The 13,782-nt window shown below is 36.9% G+C and overlaps 1 protein-coding gene across 1 annotated transcript in view; it reads left to right on the forward strand.

Annotated features, from left to right (window-relative positions):
• Positions 1 to 13,782, forward strand: part of GYS2 (glycogen synthase 2) — a 51,916-nt gene that overhangs the window by 32,552 nt on the left and 5,582 nt on the right. Inside the window, exon 12 of the mRNA XM_032347710.1 lies at positions 10,807 to 10,933. Coding sequence (XP_032203601.1) covers positions 10,807 to 10,933 — 127 coding nt within the window. The remainder of the gene's footprint in view (positions 1 to 10,806; positions 10,934 to 13,782) is intronic.

Consider the following 13,782-nt stretch of genomic DNA (forward strand, 5'->3'; position numbering starts at 1 on the left):
AATTGTTTACGTAAGGCACTTCAAAATGACTTAGAATATATTTTTTCAGAATTTATCAGAAGACTCTTGTATTTGTTTTGATAACTTTGAGAAAGATTTCAAATGATATTTCTAAAAAAAATTAATTCTGTTTCCTGTTTTGGGTAATTAAAATATAAAAGATAATGACTATTATAGTATCATTTGTAAGATTGTATAATATCAACAGTAAGAATAGGAAAATTGTTTAATTTTTAATGATACAAACATATTCTAAGAGTTGTTTTTTAGATTCACTATGAATTTAGTGAATCCCTGAAATGAAAATGAATTATCTTTGTTTCTTCCTAATAAAGTTGAACTTTAAGTGGGTAATACGAGAAGCTTCCAGTTTCAGAGAGTCTGGCTCATGATATTTTTATGGAATTTTCTATAAAATTCATTCTGTTGACACTTGAGTTTCTAAATGATTAAGCCCAGTGTGAGTTGTATGAATGAGACCTGATTTCTGCTCTTGTGGAGCTTAGTCTCTCAGGGGTGTACTGAGGGGATATCAACAGACAGTTGCTTATCTCTATTCAATCCCATTCAGCAGTATTTAAGATCAGGTTGTCACAAGATTTTACCAATCTTTTCAAAGGTCCCACTTTTTCTTCTTTCTTTCACCTTTAGCAGATAACCTGAGAATTCAGCATACAAACTCCTTAAGTGTACCTAAAATATAGATCTTTTACTTATTCTCACTTCTTTTCCTTTAGGTTCTGAGGATTGCTCTGGGATCTCATTCCCTCTGACATTCTTGGGAAACTTACCCTGTCAACCTTCCCTTATACTGCAGGTTTACTAGCTCCTTCCCTTGCTGTCTACCAATATTCCTTAAATTTTCTCACTTTACAGGGACACCTGTGTGGCTCAGTTGGTCAAGCGACTGCCTTGGGCTCAGGTCATGATCCTGGAGTTCCAGGATCAAGTCCCGAATCAAGTCCCGCATTGGGCTCCCTGCTCAGCGGGGAGTCTGCTTCTCCCTCTGACCCTCCCCCACTTCATCATGCTCTCTCTCTCAAATAAATAAATAAAATCTTTAAATTTTCTTTTTTCTCACATTACAAAGCAAACAAACTTTGCTTTAACCTGGCCTTCTCTTGATGTTTTTGAATGTTTTGGTCTTTTCTATTCTTCCCTGCAAAATCTCTTGGAAAAAAAATAGTCTATTTGTAAATTAATTCCTCCTGCTGCATTTAGTATTTGGTATGAGTAGGTGTGGTGGAGGGAGACAAGTTAGGGACCTTCTGCCACAGAACAGGTGAGAGATGATAAGGGACCCTTACAAAGGTCATGCCAGAAGTGCTAGAGAGGACAGAATAATGGGAGAGGCAGCTGCATATAGAAAAGATCATCCTTTGTAACCAAAGATCATTGGGAGGGAAAAAGAGGGAGAAGGCAAGCATGATAACCTTCTGGCTTCAGTATTTAGTCAGTACTATCTAAAAACTAAGGAAAGGCTTTTATCAGATTTGAGTTCAGTTCTTGGTAGATTGTGTTTGAGTTATATGTGAGTTATTCAAGTTAAGATGTTTCGTGGGTACTTAGAAAACATAAGACAGTCATGAAGGGAGCTATCAGTGGAGGGTCAGCGGGGGATGCCAGGGAATGAGGACCCTGCCATGCTGAAAGACCAGGCTGAATGAGCAGAGAAAACTGTGGACCCAAAAAAGCCTCAAGATTTAAGAGGAGAGTAGAGGAGGAAAAGTCAGTGCAAGAAAGGAGCAAGAATTAGAAGAGAAAAATATCTCAGAAATCAGGGCAGGGGAAATTTTCACTATGGTAGATAGCAATAGCTCCTAGTACAGAACTAAATGATACAAGCTGGGTTTTTTTCAAGACTTTATTTATATGTTAGAGAGAGAGAGAGATTACAAGTAGGAGAGAGGCAGGCAGAGAGAGGGAGGGGGGAAGCAAGTTCCCTGCTGAGCAGAGAGGCCTATGCAAGGCTCATTCCTAGGACCCTGAGATCATGACCTGAGCCAAAGGCAGAGGTTTTAACCCACTGAACCACCCAGGCACCCAATACTGTTTATAAAAATGTCTGTTTATAAAACATCCCATGTGGTGTTATCCCATTCATTTTAAACATGTTCTCCATACATGCATGCGTATGTACATAGATACACACATATTTGTGTATATTTCCCTGTGCCATAGAAATATGGATAACTATTATTTTCTCATTTGTGTTTCTGCATTTCGAAAATTTTTACTCCCAGCACACATCCTGTAATATGCAAGCTACACATTTTTCCCTGGAAATGCAGGGACATATCTCTCAAGGGTGCATCATCCTTCACATTTTTCCACACGACTGGATTTGCAGAAACTTACCTCCCTCCAGAGTGTATCAGCACTAATTTGATCACATTTTCATGCAGTTTAGACCAGTCCTTCTCAATGTTTTTTCTCTTGGAAAGGAAATAGTAATGGAAAGAAAGCCTATTATTTTCCTGTTGTTTTCTGTTTTACAGAACTTTGTCACACCTATATTTAAATCTGCGGCTCTTCCTCTAATGATCTACCTGGCACATGATTTGTACAATAAATGTAGACAGAACAGGGGACTGGAGCCAGACTGTGGTTCATGCTTCCTTTATTTTTGGGAGGACTGAGTTTAGAAGGTCTCCTGAAATTGGCAGCTCTGAACAAAGTATGCTTTGCTGATCTGTGTGTGTATGTGTCTGTGTGTTTTAAAGTACAGTAACAGTGAACCATTTCTCAGGAATGGACAAGTAACATTATTTCCTAAGTACTTTAAAGACTTCGTTCCTCTGTGTCTTTGCTGATGTTATTCTCTCTTTCTGAATTGCCCTTATCTCAGCCATCCTAATAGCTCCTTTGGGATCCAACCTAGAATTCATCTCCTCCTTGTGTTTGTCCTTAATTTGCATTCATCTACTCCAGACAGAGCAATCACTTTCTTATCTGGATTCTCAAGATGCTTTATTTCTACTACAAATATAGGAATCATCGCATCAAGTTATTTGTATTTTTTCATATGTATGTTCTTTCCTCCAGTGAGACTGTGAGTTCTTTGAGGCAATGATCATATCTCATATACATTTTCTCAGTATTCATTCTCTGAAAAGCAAACACCAAGACAGGATTAGATATGAAAACACTTATTGGTAAAAACCCCTGTGCAAGATAGAGATGAAAGCAAAAGCAGGCAGGGAGGGATAGTTTATACAGTGGAAAGAGGAGGAAGGAAGGTTGAGGAGGGAAGACCCACAGACTGCAGCCCAGTGCTAAACACCTCTCAACCTTTTTTTTTTTAAACAGAGAGTCAAATGTCTTTAACAAAAACTAGAATCAATAAAAATTAACAAATGCATGAAAAATATACACACCTAGCAGCACTATGTAGTGACTTATAAAGGGAAAAAGCTGACCACTAACAATGGCTGGTCAGCTGGGGGAAGGAAGCACACACACAGAAGCATGTGCACTCCTGTGTGCACACACACACACAAAATCATTTTCAACAGTACAATCAATCTACAGCTAAGATAGATTCCAAATTATTTTCCAACGCTTTCTTTTTTAATACAAAAGATGCCTCTGTGTGTGTGGGGTGTATGTGTGTGTTGTGGTTTACTGTGATTTATTTCAAGTATATTAGCATTACTACATACATCTCTTCCCTGTATCTAAACCTTTCTTTTATGTTTTACTTTCATGTGTTCTGTTCACCAGCCAGTTTCAAGTTGGTGGGCAGACGGGTGCCTTATTCTATGAGCAATCACATGCAACAACTTTAATAGGGATTCCTATTAGAGTAGGGCTTTTCCAAACAAAAGTTGTCCCAAAGAGTCACTGGTTGTGCAGAAATGAGCTGGCACTAGAACCTCTCCTTGCCAGGTCTATAGGCTGGAGCAGCTGCTGTAGCTGCTCAAGTGGGGAAGCAGTTGGGGCTGTCAATCAAGATCTGTTGTCTGCCTTTAAATCTCTGCCCCTTAATCAATTTACAAATTTACTTAATCTACCTCAGTCTTCTCATTTGTAAGATGGTGGTAAGATAGGTCTACACTCACAGAACTGTTGTGAGGCTTAAATAAGTAAGATGCTGCAATTAGTGCAGACCATGGCACATGGTGAGTGCATGATAGATGTCAGCTTTTATCCGTACTTAGCCCAGTACCTAGCATGTGCTGGATACTCAATAACTTTTAGAAGACAGATGTAAAAAGTTTGATGAGAGTAGAAAATGGAGGATTTCTCTCTGCCTGGAGAATTGGAGACGTGTTAGCTAGATCCCGTCTGGTGAGCAGGCGTTTATCACACACATAACAGCTCATCCTGCAGAGAACCAGCAGCAGTAGATAAGAAGGCACAGAGATACAGAAGCACATGGCTTCTGTAGAATGAATGGAGAAGGGAGTTTGTCTCACACAAATCATGTTTATATAGATAAGCTCAGGAAGAGTTTGAGACTTTCACTGGTTATTATCATAAAGCAAATGCACGCACAAGAAATAAAAGAATAACCCCTTCACAATAATATATGCTCCAAGCACTGAGATAAGTTTTGGTTAATTCAGAATTAAAGTATTTTATTTGTGACTAGTATCCTTTAAAAAGCTTAACACTGACTCATTTGATCACCTGCATATTTACAGAACTCTATCGAGTGGTTCTTAACTCTTAGATTAACAAGTACTTTATATGAATGCTACCACTTGATCCAGGAAACGTTACAGATTGTTTCGAAGTTGAATGTATCATCAATTCTGCCTTGGCAGTGGACATAGTGAGAAAACCCTACAGTGCAGACTCCAGGTCCTGACCTGATGCCAGCACTCTGTGAAAGCAAATTAACTTCCAGGGATCTTAATTCCCTCACAGGATAAATGTGGTTAGACAGTGTTTTGGTTTTGGTTTTTTTTTTTGTTTTTTTTTTTGTTTTTTCCCTTACTGATAGAGGGTCTGCTGTGAGCCAGGTGCTTTGCTGGGGGCTTTTGTATATAGGATCTCATCTAATCCTCTCAGTAACCTTGGTCTGACCTCTAACATCCTTTCCTCTGCCCTGGGCCTCTGTCATTGGCTGTTCAGGGCCCAGAGTAGCTGCTTTCATATTTTAATTTTGCGGTTCTGTTTGGCTGAAACAAAATGAATGAACCATGATATTCTCATGTTCAAAAATGGGCTTTGGAGAGTACAAATTTTCCCAGGCTTGGAGAAGCGAACATAGGCACAATGAATTTTGAATCCCTGTTTGCTGATATCTGCCAGGGATATAGTGGGCTGCTGATTTGATGATTGTCTGGACACAGGATCTGTGCCTTTGTCTCTTTTCCTCATGCAGTACTTTGCACGTGATAATAAGAACTCAAATCATGTTTTATGGAGGAAAATATTTTATCTATTTTTACTTTGGGATTTGTGATTCTTGTGATTGAGTGAACTATCATTTTCAAATACTAGTTTCGGATATTTTACCATTTTACTGCTTAAGTTTAACCTAGGTCCCATTTGTGGGTCTCCTGACATGTAACTAATGTATATAATTTCTTTATAATATATTCCTAAAATTAGAATAATGAGAATATCATGATGTTGCTAGGATTAAATGAAATAATATATGAGAACATTATTTATAATATATAAAGTATCATATAACTGTTATCATTGTTGTTATATATCCAAATTAGTGTTTTTCTTCACAGTAATGTCTTTGGAAAAATATAGTTATTCTTTTATTATATTATATATGTTATATTATGTATATGTATAATTTAATAATATGTATTTTATTTGTATATTATATGGCAAATACTATATACTATATAATATTGTGTCATATATTATAACATAATATATACAGTATACATATATAATATATATCATATATTATGTATTTTATATATGGCATATATTATTTATATGTGTACAATATAAATACTATATTGTATATTGTATATACTACCTTTATACATAGTATATACAATGCTTTTAAATCAGATTTTATTGATTTTTAATAACTACTTAACTATGAGGAGAGGCTGACAAATTACCTAATAATGGTTCAAGAAAAACTTCAATAAATACGAGAAATTGGAGAATTCTTTCATCCAGGTGACCAGTTAAGTAGCTGTTCTACAGCTTTCCAATGATAGTCATTCTCTCTCTTGTCTCTGTCTTTGCATAACATTACAGGCAACATAGTCTCAGTACCGGCTCATACCAGCACATGAGAGCTCAGAAATTTTGTGAGCCAGTTTTTAAAATAGCCATTTTTAAAATTTTGGCCATTCTAACTGCTGTAAGGTGATATCTCAATGTGGTTTTAATTTGAATCTCCCTGAGGGCTAGGGATGATGAACATTTTTTCATGTGTCTGATAGCCATTTGAATGTCTTGATTGGAGAAGTGTCTGTTCATATCTTCTGCCCATTTTTTGATATGTTTGCCTGTTTCGTGTGTGTTGAGTTTGAGGAATTCATTATAGATCCTGGATATCAACCTTTTGTCTGTACTGTCATTTGCAAATATCCTCTCCCATTTCATGGGTTGCCTCTTTGTTTTTTTGACTGTTTCCTTTGCTGTGCAGAAGCTTTTGATTTTGATGAAGTCCCAAAAGTTTATTTTCACTTTTGTTTCCTTTGCCTTTGGAGACTTATCTTGAAAGAAGTTGCTGTGGCTGATATCGAAGAGATTACTGCCTATGTTCTCCTCTAGGATTCTGATGGATTCCTGTCTCACATTGAGGTCTTTTATCCATTTTGAGTTTATCTTTGTGTACGGTGTAAGAGAATGGTCGAGTTTCATTCTTCTACTTATAGCTGTCCAGTTTTCCCAGCATCATTTATTGAAGAGAATGTCTTTTTTCCACTGTATATTTTTTCCTGTTCTGTCGAAGATTAATTGACCATAGAGTTGAGGGTCCATATCTGGGCTCTCTACTCTGTTCCACTGGTCTATGTGTCTGTTTTTATGCCAGTACCATGCTGTCTTGGTGATCACAGCTTTGTAATAAAGCTTGAAATCAGGTAACGTGATGCCCCAGCTTTATTTTTGTTTTTCAACATTTCCTTAGTGATTCGGGGTCTCTTCTGATTCCATACCAATTTTTGGATTATTTGCTCCAGTTCTTTGAAGAATACCGGTGGAATTTTTATCAGAATGGCATTAAAAGTATAGATTGCTCTAGGCAGTATAGACATTTTAACAATGTTTATTCTTCTGATCCAAGAGCATGGAATGGTCTTCCATCTTTTTGTGTCTTCTTCAATTTCTTTCATGAGTGTTCTGTAGTTCCTCAAGTACAGATCCTTTACCTCTTTGGTTAGGTTTATTCCCAGGTATCTTATGGTTCTTGGTGCTATAGTAAATGGAATCGATTCTCTAATTTCCCTTTCTGTATTTCATTGTTAGTGTATAAGAAAGCCACTGATTTCTGCACATTGACTTTGTATCCTGCCACTTTGCTGAATTGCTGTATGAGATATCACCTTACACCAGTTAGAATGGCCAAAATTAACAAAACAGGAAACAACATGTGTTGGAGAGGATGTGGAGAAAGGGGAACCCTCTTACACTGTTGGTGGGAATGCAAGTTGGTGCAACCTCTTTGGAGAACAGTGTGGAGATTCCTCAAGAAATTAAAAATAGAACTTCCCTATGACCCTGTCATTGCACTCCTGGGTATTTACCCCAAAGATATAGATGTAGTGAAAAGAAGGGCCATCTATACCCCAATGTTTATAGCAGCAATGGCCACGGTCGCCAAACTATGGAAAGAACCAAGATGCCCTTTAACGGACGAATGGATAAGGAAGATGTGGTCCATATACACTATGGAGTATTATGCCTCCATCAGAAAGGATGAATACCCAACTTTTGTAGCAACATGGATGGGACTGGAAGAGATTATGCTGAGTGAAATAAATCAAGCAAAGAGAGTCAATTAACATATGGTTTCACTTATTTGTGGAGCATAACAAATAGCATGGAGGACAAGTGTTAGAGAGGAGAAGGGAGTTGGGGTAAATTGGAAGTGGAGGTGAATCATGAGAGACTATGGACTCCGAAAAAAAATCTGAGGGGTTTTAAGTGGCGGGGGGGGGGGGGGGGGGGAGGGTTGGGGTACCAGGTGGTGGGTATTATAGAGGGTACGGATTACATGGAGCACTGGGTGTGGTGAAAAAATAATGAATACTGTTATGCTGAAAATAAATAAATTAATTAAAAAATGTAAATATAAAAAAATAGCCATTTAAAAAAATTAAATTGTATCAACTTGAAAATATAAATCAACTATATTAAAATGAAAGGTAATGCTCAAAACTCATCACATCCTAATTGTTAATTCTACATTTTATGATGATCTCTACATTTAAAGTTATGTATGGCTATTATACCCACACGGTGGGAATATTCTATAATGGTGAGCTACTGCTTTCCCCATCTCTAGTTCAGTGACATCACAGTGGTAACTTGAAACCGACCATAGTAGGGATATCTAGAGAGTGAAAATAGGTGAGCACTCCACATCATGGCTTGATTAATTGCGTGTCGATTGTCTAGGCTTACGAAGGTGGCGGATGAATATGAACAATACAGATTAAACTTAAAAGGGTTGTGTCCCGAGTCATTACACAAAATTGTGAGTGGCACAAAAATACAAGGACATATTTTTCCCATATTCAGAAGCTAATATCCAACTTGGGAAAGAAGTCACTATGTCACTGATGAACCTATGAAGTTCTGACGTGTATCTCTGAAAGGATCGACATTCACGTCACAACTACGTTCAGTCCTCAGTTGAAACTAGAATTTAGTTCTGAATACAAGATTTTGTCCAAAGTCAACAAAAGAATTTGGGAGCATTTAACTATCTAAAATTTATAATAAGGAGTTTTTTATATATATATTTTAATAGAATTCATTCTTTAGAAAAGTTTGCGGTTCACAGTGAAGTTGAGCAGCAAGTACAGACAGTTAGTTCCCAGGTACCCCTGCCTCCCCCACATTTACAGCATCCTGCACTGTCCATATATTATACCAGGATCTTATATTTGTTACAACTGAGGAACCTACATTGACTGCATTATTATCCACCAAGATTCATAGTTTATGGTAAGTTACGCTCTTGGTGCTTTACCTTCTGTGACATTATAAATGTATAATGACCGGTATCCACCATTACAAAATCACACAGAACAGTTTTACTGCCCTAAAAATCCTCTGAACTCTGCCTATTCATCCCTGCCTCCATCCAAAGACTGATCTTCTTTCTGTCTCCATAGTTCTGCCTTTTCCAGAATGTCATATAGCTGGAATCATACAGTGTATGGACTTTCAGATTGGCTCTTTTCACTTAGTAATATATATTTAATTTTTTCCATGTCTTTTCGTGGCTTGATATCCCATTTCTTCTTAGCACTGAATAATATTCCATTGTCTGGATAGTTTATTTATCTACTCATCTATTAAAGGATATCTTGATTGCTCCCAAATTTTATCAATTATTAATAGAGCTGATACAAACATCTGTGTACAGGTTTTTGTGCATACATTTTTTACTATTTGGATATTGTATGCTATACTTTCTTTATATCAATAAAATGTATAGTAAACTTATGTACAAATATACACTTATATTTTAGTTTTTTTTCTTAAGCATGTACCAGAACAACATTGCTTAAAGATCATAGTAAATATGTTGGCTTTTACTCTGAGTGAAACGGGAAGCCACTGAAGGATTTTGAGCAGGGAGTGCCTGGCATTGTTGAATGTTCACTCTAATTGTACTGAGTAGAGACTTGGCAGAATAGAAGCAGGGAGATAGGTTAGGAGGTGATTACCTCTGGGTGAGAGAGGATGCTGACTTTGGTGAAGGCTTCTAGTCTGATCTAATCTAGATGAGATTCCTAGTACATCTCTGTCCCTTAGTTCCATTTCCCTGGGCTACCTTGTGTTCTGGCGCAATGGAGGACAGTCTATTATATTACAAAGCTCCCCTCTTTTCTGCTTCAGATAGGGGCAAATTGATAAAAAAGACAGCAGTCAGCCATTAGGAAACAAAATAAACCTTTTTTTGTTGCAGTGACTGGTTGACTCCCTTGGTACGGTGTGTGACTTTTTTCTCTTTTTTTTAAGATTTATTTATTTATTTGACACACAGAGAGACCTCGCACATAAGCAGGGAGAGCAGCAGGCAGAGGGAGAAGCTGACTCCCTACTGGGCAGGAAACTTGATGCAGAGCTCCATCCCAGGATACTGGGATCATGACCTGAGCCAAAGGCAGGCACTTAACCAACTGAGCCACTCAGGTGCCCTGAGAGGATGTGACTCTTGATCTCAGAGTTGTGAGTTTGAGCCCCATGTTGGGTGTAGAAATTACTTTAAAAATATCGAAGAGATTACTGCCTATGTTCTCCTCTAGGATTCTGATGGATTCCTGTCTCACGTTGAGGTCTTTTATCCATTTTGAGTTTATCTTTGTGTATGGTGTAAAATCTTTAAAAAAATACCTTATTGTCAATACAGCTTAGCAATGTAGCTTAGCACAGGAACACAAATGGCCATATTAACTCCCTTTCCTCCAATCTAGGCCTTGGAACCTGAGAGAAACTTAGTCCACAGAGTAGATAATACACTGAATGGAGAGAAAGGAAAAAAGCACTCAAGCTTATCTCTTTTTCTTTTTTTCTCCTCTCTCTTTTTCCCTGAATGTAGAACACAAGGATTTTACATGTCAAAATACCGAACCGTAGGAGATTTTTTGCTTTATTTTCTTCTCTTCTTTTTTTGCTCATTAAAATTCTCCTTTTTAGGTGATTTTGCACCCAGAGTTTCTATCCTCCACCAGCCCTTTACTACCCATGGATTATGAAGAGTTTGTCCGAGGTTGTCATCTTGGAGTATTTCCATCATACTATGAACCATGGGGCTATACTCCAGGTATGTGGCACATATAGATTATGGAATGTTTTAAATCTTATTAATCTATTATTTTATGCACATGAATATAATATTCAGAGTTGATATGTAATTTCTACTAAAGTTAAACTATAATAATATATTGTATTATAAGAAAAAAATGTGTTATAAAGGGTACATATTATTAAGTTATCTCTCCGAGTCCCAACTATTCATATAAAGGAGAAATTGAGTGCAGGTAGGTTTAAGATGAGAAACAGTGGTCCAGAAACAGTGTTCTCTAAAACTTATTATAATTTTTAAAAATTAATGGATGTATTTAATTTTTAATAGGTACCACAGTCACATAGTTAAAGAAACAAATAGTATAAGAAAGTAAACAATGAGAAGTCTTCACACCATAGTCACTCAAAAAGGAGGTACTTCTTTTAAGATAAAATGTCAATTCAGCGACAGGTATTGTGACCCTGACATCATTCCAGTCAGACCCTTCCCCTCTTCATCTGCCTTTTTTTTTTTCTCCCCAATGGTAGATTCCCAGATGCACTATCTATTTTCTTTTTGTCCCCTCTGAGTATATTTGTCACTGGTATCAAGAGTGATCAATTTGTATTTGGGCTGAAATGCCTAACTAAAAAGGAAACAAATACTTCAAAATTTAAAAACAAATACTTTAAATAAATGCCAGTGGAAAGAATATAATATTGATCTTTCCATCTCGTATTAGTAATCTGAGATCTTCCTTTTTATTTAAATATAATTCCATTTATAATTTTAAAAGAAAAGGTTCAGAAAACATTTTTATGCATAATTAATAAAATTTGCTTTCTGATCTCAGCGTCATCATTGCCCAGCCAAGGGGTAGCGGCAGTAAGGTTAGGGGGATCATGGTTGAAATATGAAGAGGAAGGATTTTTTCTAATCTTTGTATTCTGATCCCAGAGTTTTAATATAGCATTTAAAATTCTATGTAACTAGGATCTTTACATAAGAAGCAACATGAAATCACTGCCTCTTTTGACATAAAGTCCTGTTCTGTTGCTCTAGGTTCCGCCAAGAATAGTTTGCCAGCAGCTGTAAAAATATTAAAACTTCTGGGGGAAAATAGATAAAATATTATCTCCTCTTGAAACATGACACAGAATAGCTGTTGCTCTAAAAAAAAAAAAAAAGAAAGAAAAGAAAAGCTATTGATCCAATTCTTCTAGCTGTCTCTTTCGTAGTTCTAAAAATTGTTATGGGTATCAGTTTTCATTTTTATAAAGATGGTGTCTTCTTACTTATGAAATACCCTCATATTACCTTAAATTGTTTATAATCAAGCATCTATCTTTTAAGATACATAAAATGTGTATTTCATGGATGAACTTAGCATTTTGTCATTGACTTGTGTTCCTATTATTGCTAATAAGTAATATAATTTGGGGCACTGGTGTGGCTCAGTGGGTTAAAGCCTCTGCCTTCGGCTCCGGTCATGATCCCAGGGTCCTGGGATCGAGCCCCACATCGGGCTCTCTGCTCAGCAGGGAGCCTGCTTCCACCTCTCTCTCTCTCTCTGCCTGCCTCTCAGCCTACTTGTGATCTCTATCTGTCAAATAAATAAATAAAATCTTGAAAAAAAAATAAGTAACATAATTTATTATCAAGGAAGTTTCAAAAATAGAGAAGCACAAAACCAAAGCCCGAGTGACTTAAGGATGTGGGAAATCATTATGTTGGGTAAAGAGAATGTTCTCTAACTTACAGCAGACTTTCCACCAAATGCTTAATCCAAAATGACAGAGGAGATACATCTAGTATTTAAGATAAAGACCAGCAAAATTGTTATAAGAGATAAGCAGGTGGAAAAAGAAGTTTGAGAATGAGTCATTCTCTGTTTTGAATTAACCAAAGAAATTTGGCCATTCCTCACCTAACCTGTAGTTACATAAATAACAAGACCTCCGGTGGACTAAGTTTGGTGTTGGCATATTAGATAATTCTAATTTTTTTTAGAATAACTTTTTATTTGATGCTAAGTTTAACACATTCCAGAAAGTATTAATTTAAGTCTGTGTTTTGAGAAAATCCAATGAATATAAATACTTATTCCATTAAATTCATTCAATGAAGATTTGCAGGGGTGATGGGTACCTAGTATTTCATTACATATCTGTTAAGGAGTATTTAATAAAAATAAGTTTCTGCAAAATTCTGTGGAATCATAGGCAAAATTCTTTCTACATATATGCATAAGGATTTTTCTGATGATGAGTTCAAGATTTTCATCAGATTCTCATGTGGGTCAAGAATCCCTGTCCCATTTTCCCCTCCACCGCTTCCTCCAGAAATTAGGAAACCACTTCTCTCTAGAGATAAGCCACGAGGCAATATTTGCAGAGCAGAAGAAAAGGCCACTGTCTAAACTGCATTATTTCTTGATTAGTGAGGAAATCTTTTTTTTTTTTAACCCATCCCCACAAGCCAACCAAGTTTAATTCCATAATCATGTATAAATTCCTTGTTAAAAATGCAGACATCCTTGTGAAAGGTAATACTTCTTAAAAGAAACATATCCACTATTTTATGAAAAACAGGTTTTGACTAGAAGGGGAGAGAGGACTAGGGAGGGTATGGGTACATTGGACACTTGGGGAAGTGGAGAGATTTGTGGCAAGGGAGATTAATATGATGAGAAGAGTTGCTCATGTCCAAAACCCACAAACTCACCACATGCTTAGACACAGCTTAGAATGGAGCAAAAAGAAAACAAAACCAGCTGGAATGAGAGAGACAGGATAGAACAGCAGTTCCAAACAGGAGCCCTGAAGCCAGGCACCTGGCTTCGAATCCCTCTACCCCATTCCCTGGCTGTGCGACATGGGGCAAAT

Source organism: Mustela erminea, chromosome 6 (assembly GCF_009829155.1).
Source record: "Mustela erminea isolate mMusErm1 chromosome 6, mMusErm1.Pri, whole genome shotgun sequence".
In the NCBI taxonomy this organism is placed as follows: Eukaryota; Metazoa; Chordata; class Mammalia; order Carnivora; family Mustelidae; genus Mustela; species Mustela erminea.